This window comes from Lucilia sericata, unplaced genomic scaffold (genome assembly GCF_015586225.1).
Source record: "Lucilia sericata isolate MDLA Ls3-8-SP2 unplaced genomic scaffold, ASM1558622v1 Contig000351F_arrow, whole genome shotgun sequence".
NCBI classification, from domain to species: domain Eukaryota; kingdom Metazoa; phylum Arthropoda; class Insecta; order Diptera; family Calliphoridae; genus Lucilia; species Lucilia sericata.
The window spans coordinates 342,501-358,280 of NW_023994371.1; the positions used below are offsets into that span (position 1 = coordinate 342,501).

At 29.4% G+C, this 15,780-nt stretch overlaps 3 protein-coding genes across 4 annotated transcripts in view; 2 read left to right on the top strand and 1 right to left on the bottom strand.

Annotated features, from left to right (window-relative positions):
- LOC119604003 (UPF0047 protein YjbQ) overlaps positions 1-356 on the top strand; it is a 70,439-nt gene extending 70,083 nt beyond the window's left edge. For both annotated transcript variants that reach the window (XM_037956316.1, XM_037956315.1), the window contains exon 5: positions 1-356. This exon is cut by the window's left edge and continues 53 nt beyond it. In XM_037956316.1, coding sequence (XP_037812244.1) covers positions 1-163 — 163 coding nt within the window. In that variant the 3' untranslated portion in view covers positions 164-356.
- Positions 357-579: 223 nt separating this feature from the next.
- On the top strand, positions 580-5,707 carry LOC119604002 (basic-leucine zipper transcription factor A-like). Its single transcript, XM_037956314.1, has one exon. The coding sequence runs from the start codon at positions 1,048-1,050 to the stop codon at positions 2,950-2,952; it is 1,905 nt and encodes a 634-aa protein (XP_037812242.1). The 5' UTR covers positions 580-1,047; the 3' UTR covers positions 2,953-5,707.
- Positions 5,708-14,262: 8,555 nt separating this feature from the next.
- Positions 14,263-15,400, bottom strand: LOC119603989 (PITH domain-containing protein GA19395). Its single transcript, XM_037956300.1, has 5 exons — positions 15,066-15,400; positions 14,868-14,989; positions 14,709-14,813; positions 14,552-14,637; positions 14,263-14,475 (listed from the first exon to the last, which is right to left on the bottom strand). The coding sequence occupies exons 1-5, from the start codon at positions 15,264-15,266 to the stop codon at positions 14,351-14,353; spliced, it is 639 nt and encodes a 212-aa protein (XP_037812228.1). The 5' UTR covers positions 15,267-15,400; the 3' UTR covers positions 14,263-14,350.
- Positions 15,401-15,780: the final 380 nt, after the last annotated feature.

Genomic DNA, 15,780 nt, shown 5'->3' on the forward strand with positions numbered 1-15,780 from the left:
GGATGGTAAATTATCATTGGGCACCTGGCAAGGTGTTTGGTTATGTGAACATCGTGATCAAGCTGGTTCCCGCAAACTAGTTATAACATTAAGTGGGTGTCCGCGGGAGACAGCACGTAGTCCACTGTCACCAGTATCACCAATTGCCTCAACATCCAGTTAGGGAAGGCCTCGCTCCACCCGTGATAGTCGGTAATCGCGGGGGAGCGACAATAATGAACCCATTTCGTCGAGAAAATTAATTTTGAATAGAAATTTAGCTAATACCAATTTAAATAAAAAATTGAATAAGAGACAAGTAGCGGGAGGAATTGCTACTACAACTACAACAACAGCCGATACTAATAATACTACAACAACAGCAACAACTCCAACAACTAGCGCATTATTAAATGAAAGTAGACAATTATTATTAAAACAACAATTAAAATTAAAATTAAATATAAATGTTAGTGAAATGATGGATAATATAAGACGAAATGTTGATGATCAAACACAACAGCAGCAACAACAACAACAACAACAACAATATTTAAAAATATTACTAGTAATAAAGGACACGAAGTTGAACATCAAGGCGATCGTTTGCACAATCGCATTAACGAAGAAAAAGAAGAAGGTGAACAAGATTATGGAAATGTTGTTAGGAAAGGTTTAAATAAATTAGATACCGTCACAACAGTGCCTCAATTACAACAAAAATTTAATAAATTTAATATAATAGATGAAGCAGCAATTACAACTAATACTACAACAACAACAACAACATCATCTAAAACATGTGTAGCAGCAGCAAAAACATCATCAGCAACAACGTCGTTGTCGTCCTCGTCATACTCTCTAGTAAATAAATCATCATTAACACAACAACAACAGCAAAATACGGCATTAGCTAAATTTAATCGAATTATTGACAATACAGTGCCGGTTATTAACACATACAACTATCAGCAACATGTTGCTGAGACATTAGCCAAAAACTCACAACAACAGCATCCTCATTATCAACATGATGAACTGAAGAAACAGCAACAACAATTTGTAGAGATGCCCATTTTAAGTGATAGTTTAAAACGTAGATTGGCCAATAACCATCATCAATACTATAATACCGACCTAGTTGTAAATAATTCTAAAATTAATTTCTCATCATCAACAGCAGCAGCAGCAGCACCATCAACATCAACATCTGCAGCTGCTACTGCTGTTGCCTCGACAGCAGCCAAAGAATTAGTTGTGGTGGCCTCAACATCAAAGGCTGCCGCTACTGCTAATTTGGCTCGTTTGGCAACAGCAGCAACATTATCATCTTCATCACAACAAGAACAAGAATTTGAGACAACATTGATGAAATTGTCTTTGGATGAAGATGAACATTTAGAACGAAATGATGTTCATTATTTGTTGAAACAATTAAATAGTTTTAGTGATATTGAAGAAATAGAAATTGTTGATATGAAGCAAAAACAGCGTCAGCTACAGCAACAACAACAACATCAATTACAGCAACAATATAACAAAGAGAAAAATTATATTATTGCAAAAGACCAACAACAATCGAGCACCACAATTGAGCAACAATACGAAGCTAAAAGTGATTCACAACATGAGGAAGAAGAAAGAGGATTGGATTTAAATTTTAAAGAATATCAGCAAAAAGAACAATTGGCAGAAGAACAGAAGGCCACTTTCACTAAACCACATGTTGAGGAATCACAGCAACAGATTGTTGTTGGTATGCAAACGTATACTACGGAAAGCAAGCAACATTATCAAACAACATCACCAACAGCAACTTCACTTGTGATATACTCACCATCGTCACAATCGCACAAAGGTATACGTCGCTATGCCTCTCAAGATGAGCACGCCGCCGCCGCTGCCTCCTGCTCCTCATATCAACCTCATCAACAACCCCATCATCATCCCCAACCTCCACATCATCAGCACTATCATCATCATCAACCCCATTATGTACATTTGCCTTATGAGCATTATTCCGAGAGTTCCATATTAAATTCGGTGGCCGCTCAGGCTGTAGCCGCCGATCCTTTGATCTTACAACAATTTGTGGATGATTATATATTTCAATCCTGCCATTATTTGGAAACAAATAATTTTGTTGCCAACTATCGCACTGCCATGGTCGAGTCATCGTCTCATGAATTTCGGCCATCCACCACCACGAACACAACACGCACCTCCAACGAGGAGTTCTATGAGGAAGAAGAGGCCGGCTATGTAGAAGATCATTCATCAGCTCATTCGTTTGAATTGCATGAGACTGAGCCACCCACAGTGATATGTAAGGCTCCGGCGCCTTTACCAGCCATCACCACCATTTCAAAGCGTTCCATACAACAACAACAGTATACCATGGAGACACGTTTATGTAGCAGCGGTGTACAGACTGATTTAACGGCTTCATCTTTAGCTCAAAGTTTTAGCCTTAGTTCATCGTCATCCTCATCGGAGAAACACAAACGTAGACAACCGTTATTTAAATGTTGCTATACTCCACTCGATAGATGGCGCGAAAAGCGTTCACAACAATCGCAAATACAAAAACGCACAAAATCTGCCACGACTGCTGGCCCTAACGAAACGAAATCACACGATCAATTGCAGCCTCAGCAGCAGTTACAGCAGATTACTACTAAAAACTCTACAGTTGCTTTTGTCGGTAGTGGTGGAGGTGGTGCTAGTGGTCCTTCATATGCTGGCTGCAGTAGTGCTATTCTAAATAGCACCATTGCCTCCCTAACATCAGCCACCACTGCCACAACTACCACTACAGCAACTACACTACTAAATACCACATCAACATTGGTTGTACAACCTCAATCACATCAGCATCATCAACAACATCAACAACATCATCATAATCATCTTAATCAATCTCTAACGAATAAAAATAATAATAAAAATAATAATGCACCTTATGCAGTTTGACAAATGCCTTTAAAGCAACAATTTTTTTATGTAAAAATGTTGCTTGCTTTCTGCCATTTATACCTTAAACAAAATAACACTATAGTTTTCCTTTTTGTATAAAAAAATACAACATAATTAAAAAAAAAAACAAAAACAAAAAAAAAAAAACATATGATAATGGAAATTTTTGCCGCCCACTTTAATACAACAACAAAAACAAACAAAATGAAACAAATACACAACAAACAAAACAAAACAAAAAAATGAACGCCGCCGCTGTCTTATTTTTGTAAATCTCTTTTTCCAAAAACTAAAAACAAAAAAATACAAAAACAAAATCACTCTTTATAATTTTTTTGCGATGTCAACAATTTTTTGCTATTTCCTTGTCTTGTAAAGAACAACAAACAAAGAAAAAAAATAGTAATTACAAAAACAAGTAAAACAAAACAAACTACTTTTTTATAACCTCTTAAACCGAAGAAAACATCAATGGAATCAATTTTTAAATCGAACACACACACACACATACACACAAACCAACCAACCTACTCCTCCTATGACACTAATTGCAATTTAAGGGGACATTTTTCTTTAACGATTTTTTTGGAATTTTATGATTTTTTTTTAAAGAACCATTTTGAATTTTCTTTGTAAACATAATGCTGGCAATATATTTGCTAAATTTAAAAATTTTTTAAACTTTAACATTTAGTTAAAAATGTAAAAAACAAGATGTTTGTTGCTTAGCCACATGTTGCTAGGTTCGAATAAATGTTACTGGTGTTATAGCAAGGTATAGCAAAAATAAACTAAACTTTTTGTAAAAAATACTAACAAAATTTAGCAACATTTTGTTCGAGTTTATAAATATGTTGCTGGCAATATGATGTGTAAATTTTAAAACTTGTCATTTAGTTATTTTTAGTTATGTCCAAAAATATTAAAATGTTGAGATAAATTTAAAGAAATAACATATACTTTGCTTAGCAACATGTTGCTAGGCCTTGAAATATTGTTGCAACCACTATTTATTGTAAATTTAAAAACTATTAATCAACAATAAAATTTTTTAAATAAATTAAAAGCTAGTTTTTTAATTTTTGCTATAGCAACATGTTGCTAACATCTCTAATTTAATAAAAACATTTCACAGTATATTTAAATATTTTTTAAAATTCTTATATTTCAATAAGTTTCTTTCAAGTGAACAATATTATTTTAAAAAAAAAAAAAAAAACATTGTAATTTTTGAATAGTTTTATTTGCAACATGTTGCTAGTGTTTCTGTTACCATATTTTAGTAAAATTACAAGCTTGTCCTAACTAATTGTAAAAAATTTGCAATCAATTTAAAAAGAAACTCAAAAATTTTTCTTTAGCAACATGTTGCTGGTTACGTACACATGTTACAGCATGTTTAAGTTTTCTTAAACATTTTATATTAAAATTAGATTCTTTTAATTTTAAAACACCTGTCTTTGAGTTATTGCAAAAAACATTTAACTATTTTTTAAATATTATTAATATTTTTTAAACAGCAACATGTTGCTAAATCACTTAACATATGGTTGGCAACTTACATATTTCGTTAATTTAAATATTGCAAAAAAAACATACAATTTTGAAAAAAATTTCAAATAAAAAAAGAAAATTTCGTTAGCAACATGTTGCTGGTAACACATTTTCAACCTTTTTTATGAGTAATCATGCTCAAAAGTTGTTATAAATTAAATTTTTTAAATGATTTCTGCAAATATAAACATTTGAGTCTTTGAGGAATGAAAACAACATGTTGCTAGAAACACTAATAGTTGCTAAACATCTTTATCATGATGCCAGCAATGTTTTTGTTTATATAAACATTTTCTTTTTATAATTTGATGAAAATATTCTGAAAAATTTTGTTTTCCTTAACAAGGCAAACTTTTGATAGTTTTCAACATGTGGCTAGCAACATATATATACATGTTTATTGTTAAGATAAAATAAGTTCTTCAAAAAATGTGTTTTGCATTCTAAATTTCTACAAAAACTTTCTACTAATGCTTTAATTTTTGAGAATATTAACATAATGTTTTGAAACAAATTCAGCATGTTGCTAAGAAGATTGTGCAATAAAAGAAAATGTTGCTAAGAATTAGAAAAACTAACTACAAAATACATTTGTAAGAAATAAAGAAAATCATTGAGCTTTAGAAATTATTATTTTATAATTTTATTAAAGAAATTGTTTTAATAACTCTATCAACATGTTGATAATAAGATTTAGCAACATTCTCAAAATTAATATTAAAGTTAATGATGAAAAAATAACAACTAGAGTAGTAAAGAAAGCTGCAATTTAAAACGTTTTACAATTTAAGCAACATTTATCAAATGTTTACAACAACTGGCAACATTTTTGAATCCCCTACATCATTAACGAAAATTTTATAATTTTCCTCCAACAAAATTGCAACTAGTGTTATTAACACCAAACAACAGCAAAAAACCAACCAATAAACAAACAACAAAACTATTTAAATGAAATATTATTAAATTTCTTTTAATTTCTTTTCGATAAAAGAAATATTTAAGAAATTTTTTAATATTTATATTTCTTACAAAAAAATACTACTTTTTTTGAAAAGTTTATTAATATAACTAACGCGCTCCTAAACTTTCCAAAAAAAAAATATATAAGAAACCGAAAACAAAACTAAAATAACACTCTAGTTTTCTCACCATCTCTTCTTCTTGTTGTTATAACATTTTTTTTTTTATAAAAATTATAATAATAATACAAAAAATTACTAAAAGAAAACAAATCAAGCGTAAAATAAAAATTTGAGAACCACAAAAAAAGAAAAAATATATAAGAAAATAAAAGCAAATAATCATCATCTCTTACTTAATCATTAAGGTCGTTAATGTTTAAAACAAAAGCGAAAAAGACCATTTAATATGTATAGTATAACAATAATTAAATAAAACCAATTACACACATTAAATTTAAAATAATATGAAAAAAAACTAAATCAAAGATTAAAAAAAATAAATTCTGTAAAATTTTTACTATTAATAATATCTTTTGATTTGTTTTTTTATTTTATATATATATTTTTCTTAATTTCTTTAGAATTTATATATTATTTTTGGGTATATAGTTGGGTTTACTTTTTTTTTAATTATAATTTTATTACTAATAATTTGAAGTTTAATATGTTATATTACTACTAATTATTTTCTTGTTAAGTTTTTGGTTTAATAAATAATAATAATAATATTTTTGTTTAACAAATATTTGTTTTTTTTTAGTTTACTTGCTTTTTTGTTCATCACTTAATGGTAAAGTTTCCCATAATTTCTTATCGGGCATAAAGATCAGTTACTGGTCCATGGACTAGTCTATTGATTATCTTATGGACTAGTCTATTTTGACTATCCTATGGACTAGTTTATAGACTATCCTATGGATTAGTCTACTACATGGACTAGTCTATTGACTATCCTAGTCTATAGACCAATCGATAGACTGTTCTATGGACAAATCTATTGAGTATCCTATAGACTGGTCTATGAACTAGTCTATTGAGTATCCTATGCACCAGTTTTTTGACTATCCTATGGACTAGTCTATTGACTATCTTATGAACTAGTCTATTGACCAGTCTTTTGATTATACTATAAACTAGACTTTTGACTGATCTGGGGTACAATTCTAATGCCTATCCTATGGACTAGTCTATTGACTATCCTAGTCTATAGACCAGTCAATAGACTATTCTATGGACAAATCTATTGAGTATCCTATGGACTAGTCTATTGACTATCCTATAGACTAGTCTATTTACTATGCTATAGACTATTCTATTGACTGGTCTATGGACTAGTCTATTGACTAATTCATGAACAAGTCGACTGACTATCCTATGGACTAGTCTATTGATTATCCTATAGACTAGTCTATTCCCTATCCTAGTCTATAGACCAGTCGATAGACTATTCTATGGACAAATCTATTGAGTATCTTATGGACCAATCAATTGACTATTCTATTGACTATCCTATATACTAGTCTATTTACTATCCTATAGACTGGTCTATGGACTAGTCCATTGACTATTTCATGGACAAGTCGACTGACTATCCTATGGACTAGTCTATTGACTATCCTATGAACTAATCTATTGACTATCCTATGGACTAGTCTTTTGATTATACTATAAACTAGTCTTTTGACTGATATGGGTACTATTCTATTGACTAACCTATAGACTACCCTATAGATTAGTCAATTGACTACCCTATAGACTAGTATCTTGACTACCCTATAGACTAGTGTCTTGACTATCCTTTAGACTAATCTATTGATCTATTGATCTTAGTCTATAGACCAGTCGATAGACTATTCTATGGACAAATCTATTGAGTATCCTTAATACTATTATATTGATTATCCTATAGATTAGTCTATTGACTATCCTAGTCTATAGATAGACTATTCTATGGACTATTCTAGTATTATATGGACTAGTCCATTGACTATTCTATTTACTATCCTATAGACTAGTTTATTTACTATCCTATGGACTATTCCATTGAGTCGGCTATGGACTAGTCTATTGACTATTTCATGGACGTGTCTACTCACTATCCTATGGATTAGTCTATTGACTATCCTATGGACTAGTCCATTAACTATCCTATGGACTAGTATGTTGACTATCCAATGGACTATTCTATTGCGTATCATATGAACTAGTCTATAAGTAATCCCATGTACTAGTCTATTGACTGCTTTTGGTACTATTCTATTGACTGCTTTATGGACTAGTCTATTGACTATTCTATGGACTAGTCTATTGACTATTCTATGGACTAGTCTATTGACTATCCTATAAACTAGGTTATTGACTATCCTATGGTTTAGTCTACTGTCTATCCTATGTACTAGTATATCGATTGATTTGGGTACTATTCTATTGACTAGTCGATGGACTAGTCTATTGATTATCCTATGGACTAGTCTATTGACTATTCTAGTATATATACGCTTCTATGGACTAATCTATTGACTATCCTATGGACTATTCTACTGACTAATTCTAAGTCGTTTAAAGATCTTTTCGGCACTGCAGTGGAGTTTTAAGTTCTAACATAATACAAGCCTAAATCTTGTATTATCTGTAATAATTTTTTTTTTCATAATTTTGCTGTTTTCTTTATTTATTGTTTTTTTAGTTTTAATTTATAAACTTCATCTAAAAAGCCTTTAGACTTAAAAAAAACCCCTAAACGGAATAATATATATGAAAAATATTTAATTTTGTTAGGAGAATTTTTTTTGAATATTTAGATAAGTATCAAAAATAAAACATTATTATTAATAATAATAAAAAGCATTTTTCACACTTCTAAAAAAAACGGAAAAAAACTAAAAAAAAATTAAATAAAACACAGCGAAAATAAAAATTCATTATTAAATAATTAATAAATTAAAATAAAACTACATAAATCAATCACCTACACAAAAAAAGCATAAAGTAAACATAAAAAAATAATAATTTAAAACATAATTAGTATAAACTCTAAGAGCCTACCATAAAAAAAAATAATTAAATATAAAATATAATATAATTTAATTTATATATATAAAAAAATAGACAAAGAAAAAAACAAATAAAAAAATAACGAAATTGAATAATAAAATAAATAAAATTTTTATTATTAATAACAAAAAAAATCATTTTCTAGAATTTAGCCATAAAAAATAAAAAAAAAAACACAAAAAATTGCTGCAATTAAAAATAAAATAAATATTTGTTAAAGCATGATTATATAAAAACAAACGCTAAAATAACATAAAAAATAACATATTTTTTAAGTAAAAAAAAAATAAATAAAAATAAAAACATGGTCATTGAGAAAAAAAAAACGCATAAATAATAAGACAAAAACTTTATTAGAGAGCTTGTATAGTAAGTTTAAATAAAAAAAATAATAATTATTATAGACAAAAAAAAAAAACGCGAAAAACTTAAGCTAATTTAAACAAAAAAAAAAAAAACTATGCATAAATTTAAAAAAAAAAATAACTAGAGTAATAGATGATAATAAAATAAAGCTAAATAAATAAATTTTTATTTAATATTATTAATAATAAACAAACAAAAAAAAAAAATACGGCAAAATCCAACATTAAACAAATAATTCATATAAAATATCAATAAAAACCTAAAAAAAAACAATTCATAATAAATAAAAATCAACCACAAACAACAACCTATTATTAATAAATTAATAAAACAAAATACATAAATTGCAATTGTTACATATTATCCCGCAAAGAAAAAAAAAAAAAAAACAAAACAAAAAAAAATACCACACATTAATTAATACTAAAAATTTATAAAACATAAATCCAATTGTTTTAATAAACAAAATAAATTGCATTAAACAAAATCATAATTATAGTCTTTAAAACAAAAACCATTAAAACTAAAACAAAAATAAATTTAAAAAAAAATTGTTAAGTTTGTACCAAAAAAAAAAAAAAAAAAAAAAACAAAAGAAATTAATAAATTAAAAAGAAAACTGAAGAATTAATATTTGTTTAAATTAAATAAATTAACCATAGATTGTTAAAATTAATTAATTATTTTACTATTTTTTATTAAAAAATTGTTTTTTTTTTTTTTTTTAATTTCCTAAACAAGACTTTGTAAACACTTTCAAATCTATTTTCTATTGTTTTCTAAAAAGTTTAGGGCCGATCCGGTTTTATAGGGAGAAATGTAAAACCTGGACGGGTTTTTTTTTAAATAATACTACGAGAAAATGTTGCAAGAACTGGCAATGCTTCAAATAGTTCCTTTAGAAATGTAAATATATACTGAACTAAATCAGTGACTAGTTCTTTAGAAAGAAAGAATCTAGTAATAATACTTTACATTCCCTAATGATGAGATAACTGACAAAAAACTACTTCCGTAAGTGGTTCCATAGTAAACTGAACTAGTTCCGTAATTGGTAATTAGTTTGACATTGGACATTCCCCAATGATATGGGATGATACTAGAAAATAGCCTAGTCTACAGACTATACTACAGACTAGAATATAGACCAGACTATAGACTAGGCTATAGACTACACTATAGACTAGGCTATAGACTACACTATAGACTAGACTATAGGCGAGATTAAAGACCAGACTATAGGCTAGACTAAACTATAGACTAGACTATAGACTAGAAAGCAGACTGGACTATAGACTAGACTATAACCTAAACTATAGACTAGGCAATGGACTAGACTATAGACTGGACTATAGACTAGACTATAAACTAAACTATAGACTAGGCAATAAACTAGACTATAAACTAAACTATAGACTAGACTATAGACTAGACTATAGACTAGACTATAGACTAGACTATAGACTAGACTATAGACTAGACTATAGACTAGACTATAGACTAGACTATAGACTAGACTATAGACTAGACTATAGACTAGACTATAGACTAGACTATAGACTAGACTATAGACTAGACTATAGACTAGACTATAGACTAGACTATAGACTAGACTATAGACTAGACTATAGACTAGACTATAGACTAGACTATAGACTAGACTATAGACTAGACTATAGACTAGACTATAGACTAGACTATAGACTAGACTATAGACTAGACTATAGACTAGACTATAGACTAGACTATAGACTAGACTATAGACTAGACTATAGACTAGACTATAGACTAGACTATAGACTAGACTATAGACTAGACTATAGACTAGACTATAGACTAGACTATAGACTAGACTAGACTATAGACTAGACTATAGACTAGACTATAGACTAGACTATAGACTAGACTATAAACTAGACTATAGACTAGACTATAGACTAGACTATAAACTAGACTATAGACTAGACTATAGACTAGACTATAGACTAGACTATAGATTAGACTATAGACTAGACTATAGACTAGAGTAGACTATAGATTAGACTATAGATTAGACTATAGACTAGACTATAGACTAGAGTAGACTATAGATTAGACTATAGACTAGAGTAGACTATAGATTAGACTATAGACTAGACTATAAACTAGACTATAGACTAGACTATAGACTAGATTATAGACTAGACTATAGACTAGACTATAGACTAGACTATAGACTAGACTATAGACTAGACTATAGACTAGACTATAGACTAGACTATAGACTAGACTATAGACTAGACTATAGACTAGACTATAGACTAGACTATAGACTAGACTATAGACTAGACTATAGACTAGACTATAGACTAGACTATAGACTAGACTATAGACTAGACTATAGACTAGACTATAGACTAGACTATAGACTAGACTATAGACTAGACTATAGACTAGACTATAGACTAGACTATAGACTAGACTATAGACTAGACTATAGACTAGACTATAGACTAGACTATAGACTAGACTATAGACTAGACTATAGACTAGACTATAGACTAGACTATAGACTAGACTATAGACTAGACTATAGACTAGACTATAGACTAGACTATAGACTAGACTATAGACTAGACTATAGACTAGACTATAGACTAGACTATAGACTAGACTATAGACTAGACTAGACTATAGACTAGACTATAGACTAGACTAGACTATAGACTAGACTAGACTATAGACTAGACTATAGACTACACTATAGACTAGACTATAGACTAGACTATAGACTAGACTATAGACTAGACTATAGACTAGACTATAGACTAGACTATAGACTAGACTATAGACTAGACTATAGACTAGACTATAGACTAGACTATAGACTAGACTATAGACTAGACTATAGACTAGACTATAGACTAGACTATAGACTAGACTATAGACTAGACTATAGACTAGACTATAGACTAGACTATAGACTAGACTATAGACTAGACTATAGACTAGACTATAGACTAGACTATAGACTAGACTATAGACTAGACTATAGACTAGACTATAGACTAGACTATAGACTAGACTATAGACTAGACTATAGACTAGACTATAGACTAGACTATAGACGAGACTATAGACTAGACTATAGACTAGACTATAAACTAGACTATAGACTAGACTATAGACTAGACTATAAACTAGACTATAGACTAGACTATAGACTAGACTATAGATTAGACTATAGACTAGACTATAGACTAGACTATAGACTAGACTATAGACTAGACTATAGACTAGACTATAGACTAGACTATAGACTAGACTATAGACTAGACTATAGACTAGACTATAGACTAGACTATAGACTAGACTATAGACTAGACTATAGACTAGACTATAGACTAGACTATAGACTAGAGTAGACTATAGATTAGACTATAGATTAGACTATAGAGTAGACTATAGACTAGAGTAGACTATAGATTAGACTATAGACTAGACTAGATTAGAACTATAGACTAGAATGTAGACTAAACTATAGACTAGACTATAGACTAGACTATAGACTATACGATAGACTAGACTAATAGACTAGACCTATAGACTAGACTATAGACTAGACTATAGACTAGACTATAGACTAGACTATAGTACTAGACGATAGCTACTAAACTATAGACTAGACTATAGACTAGACTATAGACGAGAACTATAGTACTAGACTATAGCTAGACTATAGACTAACTATAGACTAGACTATAGACTAGACTATGACTAGATTATAGACTAAGCTAGACTATAAGACTAGACTATAAGACTACACTATAGACTAGACTAATAGACGTAGAGCCTATAGACTGTACATAGACTAGACTATAGACTAGACTATAGACTAGACTATAGACTGGACTATAGACTAGACTATAACTAAACTATAGACACGATTATAGACTAGGCTGTAGACTGGACTATAGACTAGGCTGCAGACTAGAATATTGACTAGATTACAACTTGTTTGACATCATATATTCCTCGATGATATGGGAACTACTAGACTATGGGCTAGACTATAGACGAGTTTAAAAACTAAGCAATAGACAAGGTTAAATACTAGACTAATCTAAAGAGTAGATTGTAGACTAGAATATAAACTTGACTTTAAAATTGACTACAGACTAGACTTAACACTCTTCCAGACTTGAGTAAGGTCTACACTATAGAATAGATTAGACCCCAAACTGTTTGACATTACACATTCCGCGATGATATGGGAACTACTAGACTATGGACTAGACTATAGGCTAGTCTATAGACTATAGAATAGGTAAAACACTAGACTAATCTAAAGAGTAGATTATAGACTAGACTATAGACTTGAGTTTAGAATGGACTATAGACTAGAATATATACTAGACTACAGACTAAAATATATACTAGACTACAGACTAGACTAAAGACTAATTGCTGCGCTGGTGCCTAGATATATTTCGCAATATTTCAAAGGTTTTTAAACCCAATAAGACTTCTATTAAGTAACGTACAAACTGTTATAATATTAATATCCATTCTTTCTAAAGTATTTATTACAAGTGCTGCCCACTATTAAAACATTTTCAAATATCTAGTATTATTTAAGAAGAACAAAACTAACAACAGTTTAATAAAGTTCAACAAAAACTTTTAATTATTTTAATTAAATTTTGTTAATATTTTGTTTCTTCTAATTTAAATTCTTTCTAAAAACAAACACATACATACAAAAAACATTAAAAAAAACAACATATTGCTGCTCTCACTATCATTTTCTCAAAACACTTCCACTCACGCCTACATACTACATACATAATTAAACTATTCACCAAAGCTCACTTCACTTTATTTATTCACTTACTCAGTCGTCACCCACAACACATACACCCTTTAACATTTTTCTATACACTCTTGTCAATTTTGTTATAAACAAATTTATTATTACAAAAATTTATCTTTTTATCAAAAAAGAATAAAATGAAAGAAATGAAAACCTAAAGAAATATAAATAAAAAAAAACTCACAATTTCTTATAAACCAAAAAAATACTATAAAAAACCAACAAACACCACAACAACAAAAAGAAAAAAAGTTATCAACCAAATGAAAAAAAAAAAAAAAAATAAATAAAAACAATGATAATGATATTTCATATGGAAAAATAAATAAAAACAACAAAAAGAAAAAAACACAATAAAATTTAAAAATATTATAAAAAAATTTAAAAAAAAAATATATAAAAAAAGTTGAGTTTTATTTTCTAGGATGTACATGGGTTTTAATGTATAAATTACATTAAAACAATTAAATTGTTTTGTATGTTTTAGGGGGAAAATTTTTCAAAAACAATTCAACATTTTTAAGTTATTCACTTTTGTTTATTAAATAAAAATCATTTCGTATAAAAAATATCATCATATGTGCGATTTGAAATCATTTCCATTTTACTGTATAGTACGATTGACAGCATCAAATGCATCACTTTTGTGATCACTAACATTGGGACGGGCCTCATAAGTACAAATAGTAACACCATGATAATGGGCTTCACTAAATTCTCCCCGAAGACCTAAAAAAAAAACACAATAAATCGTTAAATAAGAATTTCGCAATATAATGAAAAGTTTACGCAAGTACGCTCTTACCTATATAATATATTTTAGTATTATCATCACCATAATTAGAGGGTATGTGTATGGATAAATGATGGACAGAAGAAAATGTTACAACTCTGGAGAATAGATAGAAATAAGATGAAAATGTTTTGGAAAATTTTTATAAAAACTTAAATTATGTACTTACTTAGGGGCATATTCAATTTCGGCACGGCTGTCTCTGGTCAATTCGAACTCCTGGTCAGCTTTGCCTCTAACATCGTCGAAAGTCATGGCAGGTCGATTTTTAAATCTATAAAAATTGTAAGTCATTTACAAGCAAGTTAGTGTTCAATCTAAAACTTACAATCTCATTTTATTGGGATGTGAATCATCATTGGCTCCCGCAATAATAATACCCTTCAATTTAACATTGCCCGTAAAGGGTATATTGAAAAGTAACTCCTCATCGGCATCACTCTGTACAAACTTAAAAAAAAAAAACAAATCAAATCAAATCTCAATATCATTCCACAATACTTAGCAATATTATTTCTTTACTCACCTCTGTCAAGTCCAAACGTTTCTCATAGGGTTTAAAGACTTTCTTGCCACTACCCTCGGACTCTTCATTTAAACATTCCAAATTTTCCATATCGATCTTTTGATATAAACTATATTCAATGCCCATTTCGAGAGCATGATCTACGTCGGTGGCCTCGTGACCACAACCGTGTCCATGATCATGAGAATGACCGTGAGGCATTTTTAATTAGGAATATTTAATTCGTGCTAGTTTCTAAACAACAAATAATTCCAGCCAGCTGAAATTTCGCTAATTCACTTGAGGTTTTCTTTCAATTGTTTACATTTGCGTGCGTTTTTTGACAATATGCAAAAAGCCATTTCTGCACAGCTGCTTATGTTAGTATTGCAGTGTTGCCAACAACCACAATCACTTTGAGGGAACTGCCAGATATAAATTTTTATTGCTTTGCAAACGTTACTTTTGAATGTGTGTTTCTTTAGGACAGGGTGAATCAAATTCGCGTTTAAATAGCTTATTCTAGTTGGCAAAGCTTTTATGCCATTTCCGTTTGAAAGCGGAAATATAAGCAAGTGTGAATGCGAATTTTGAAATTAGCTGAAAAAAAAATTTATATCGACTGAAAGTTGTACGAAACAGCTCAAGAAAGTAAATTTTAAAATGTTTTGAGTAATACGGGTTGTTTTAAACTAACTACTACTACTAACTAACTAACTAACTAACTAACTAACTA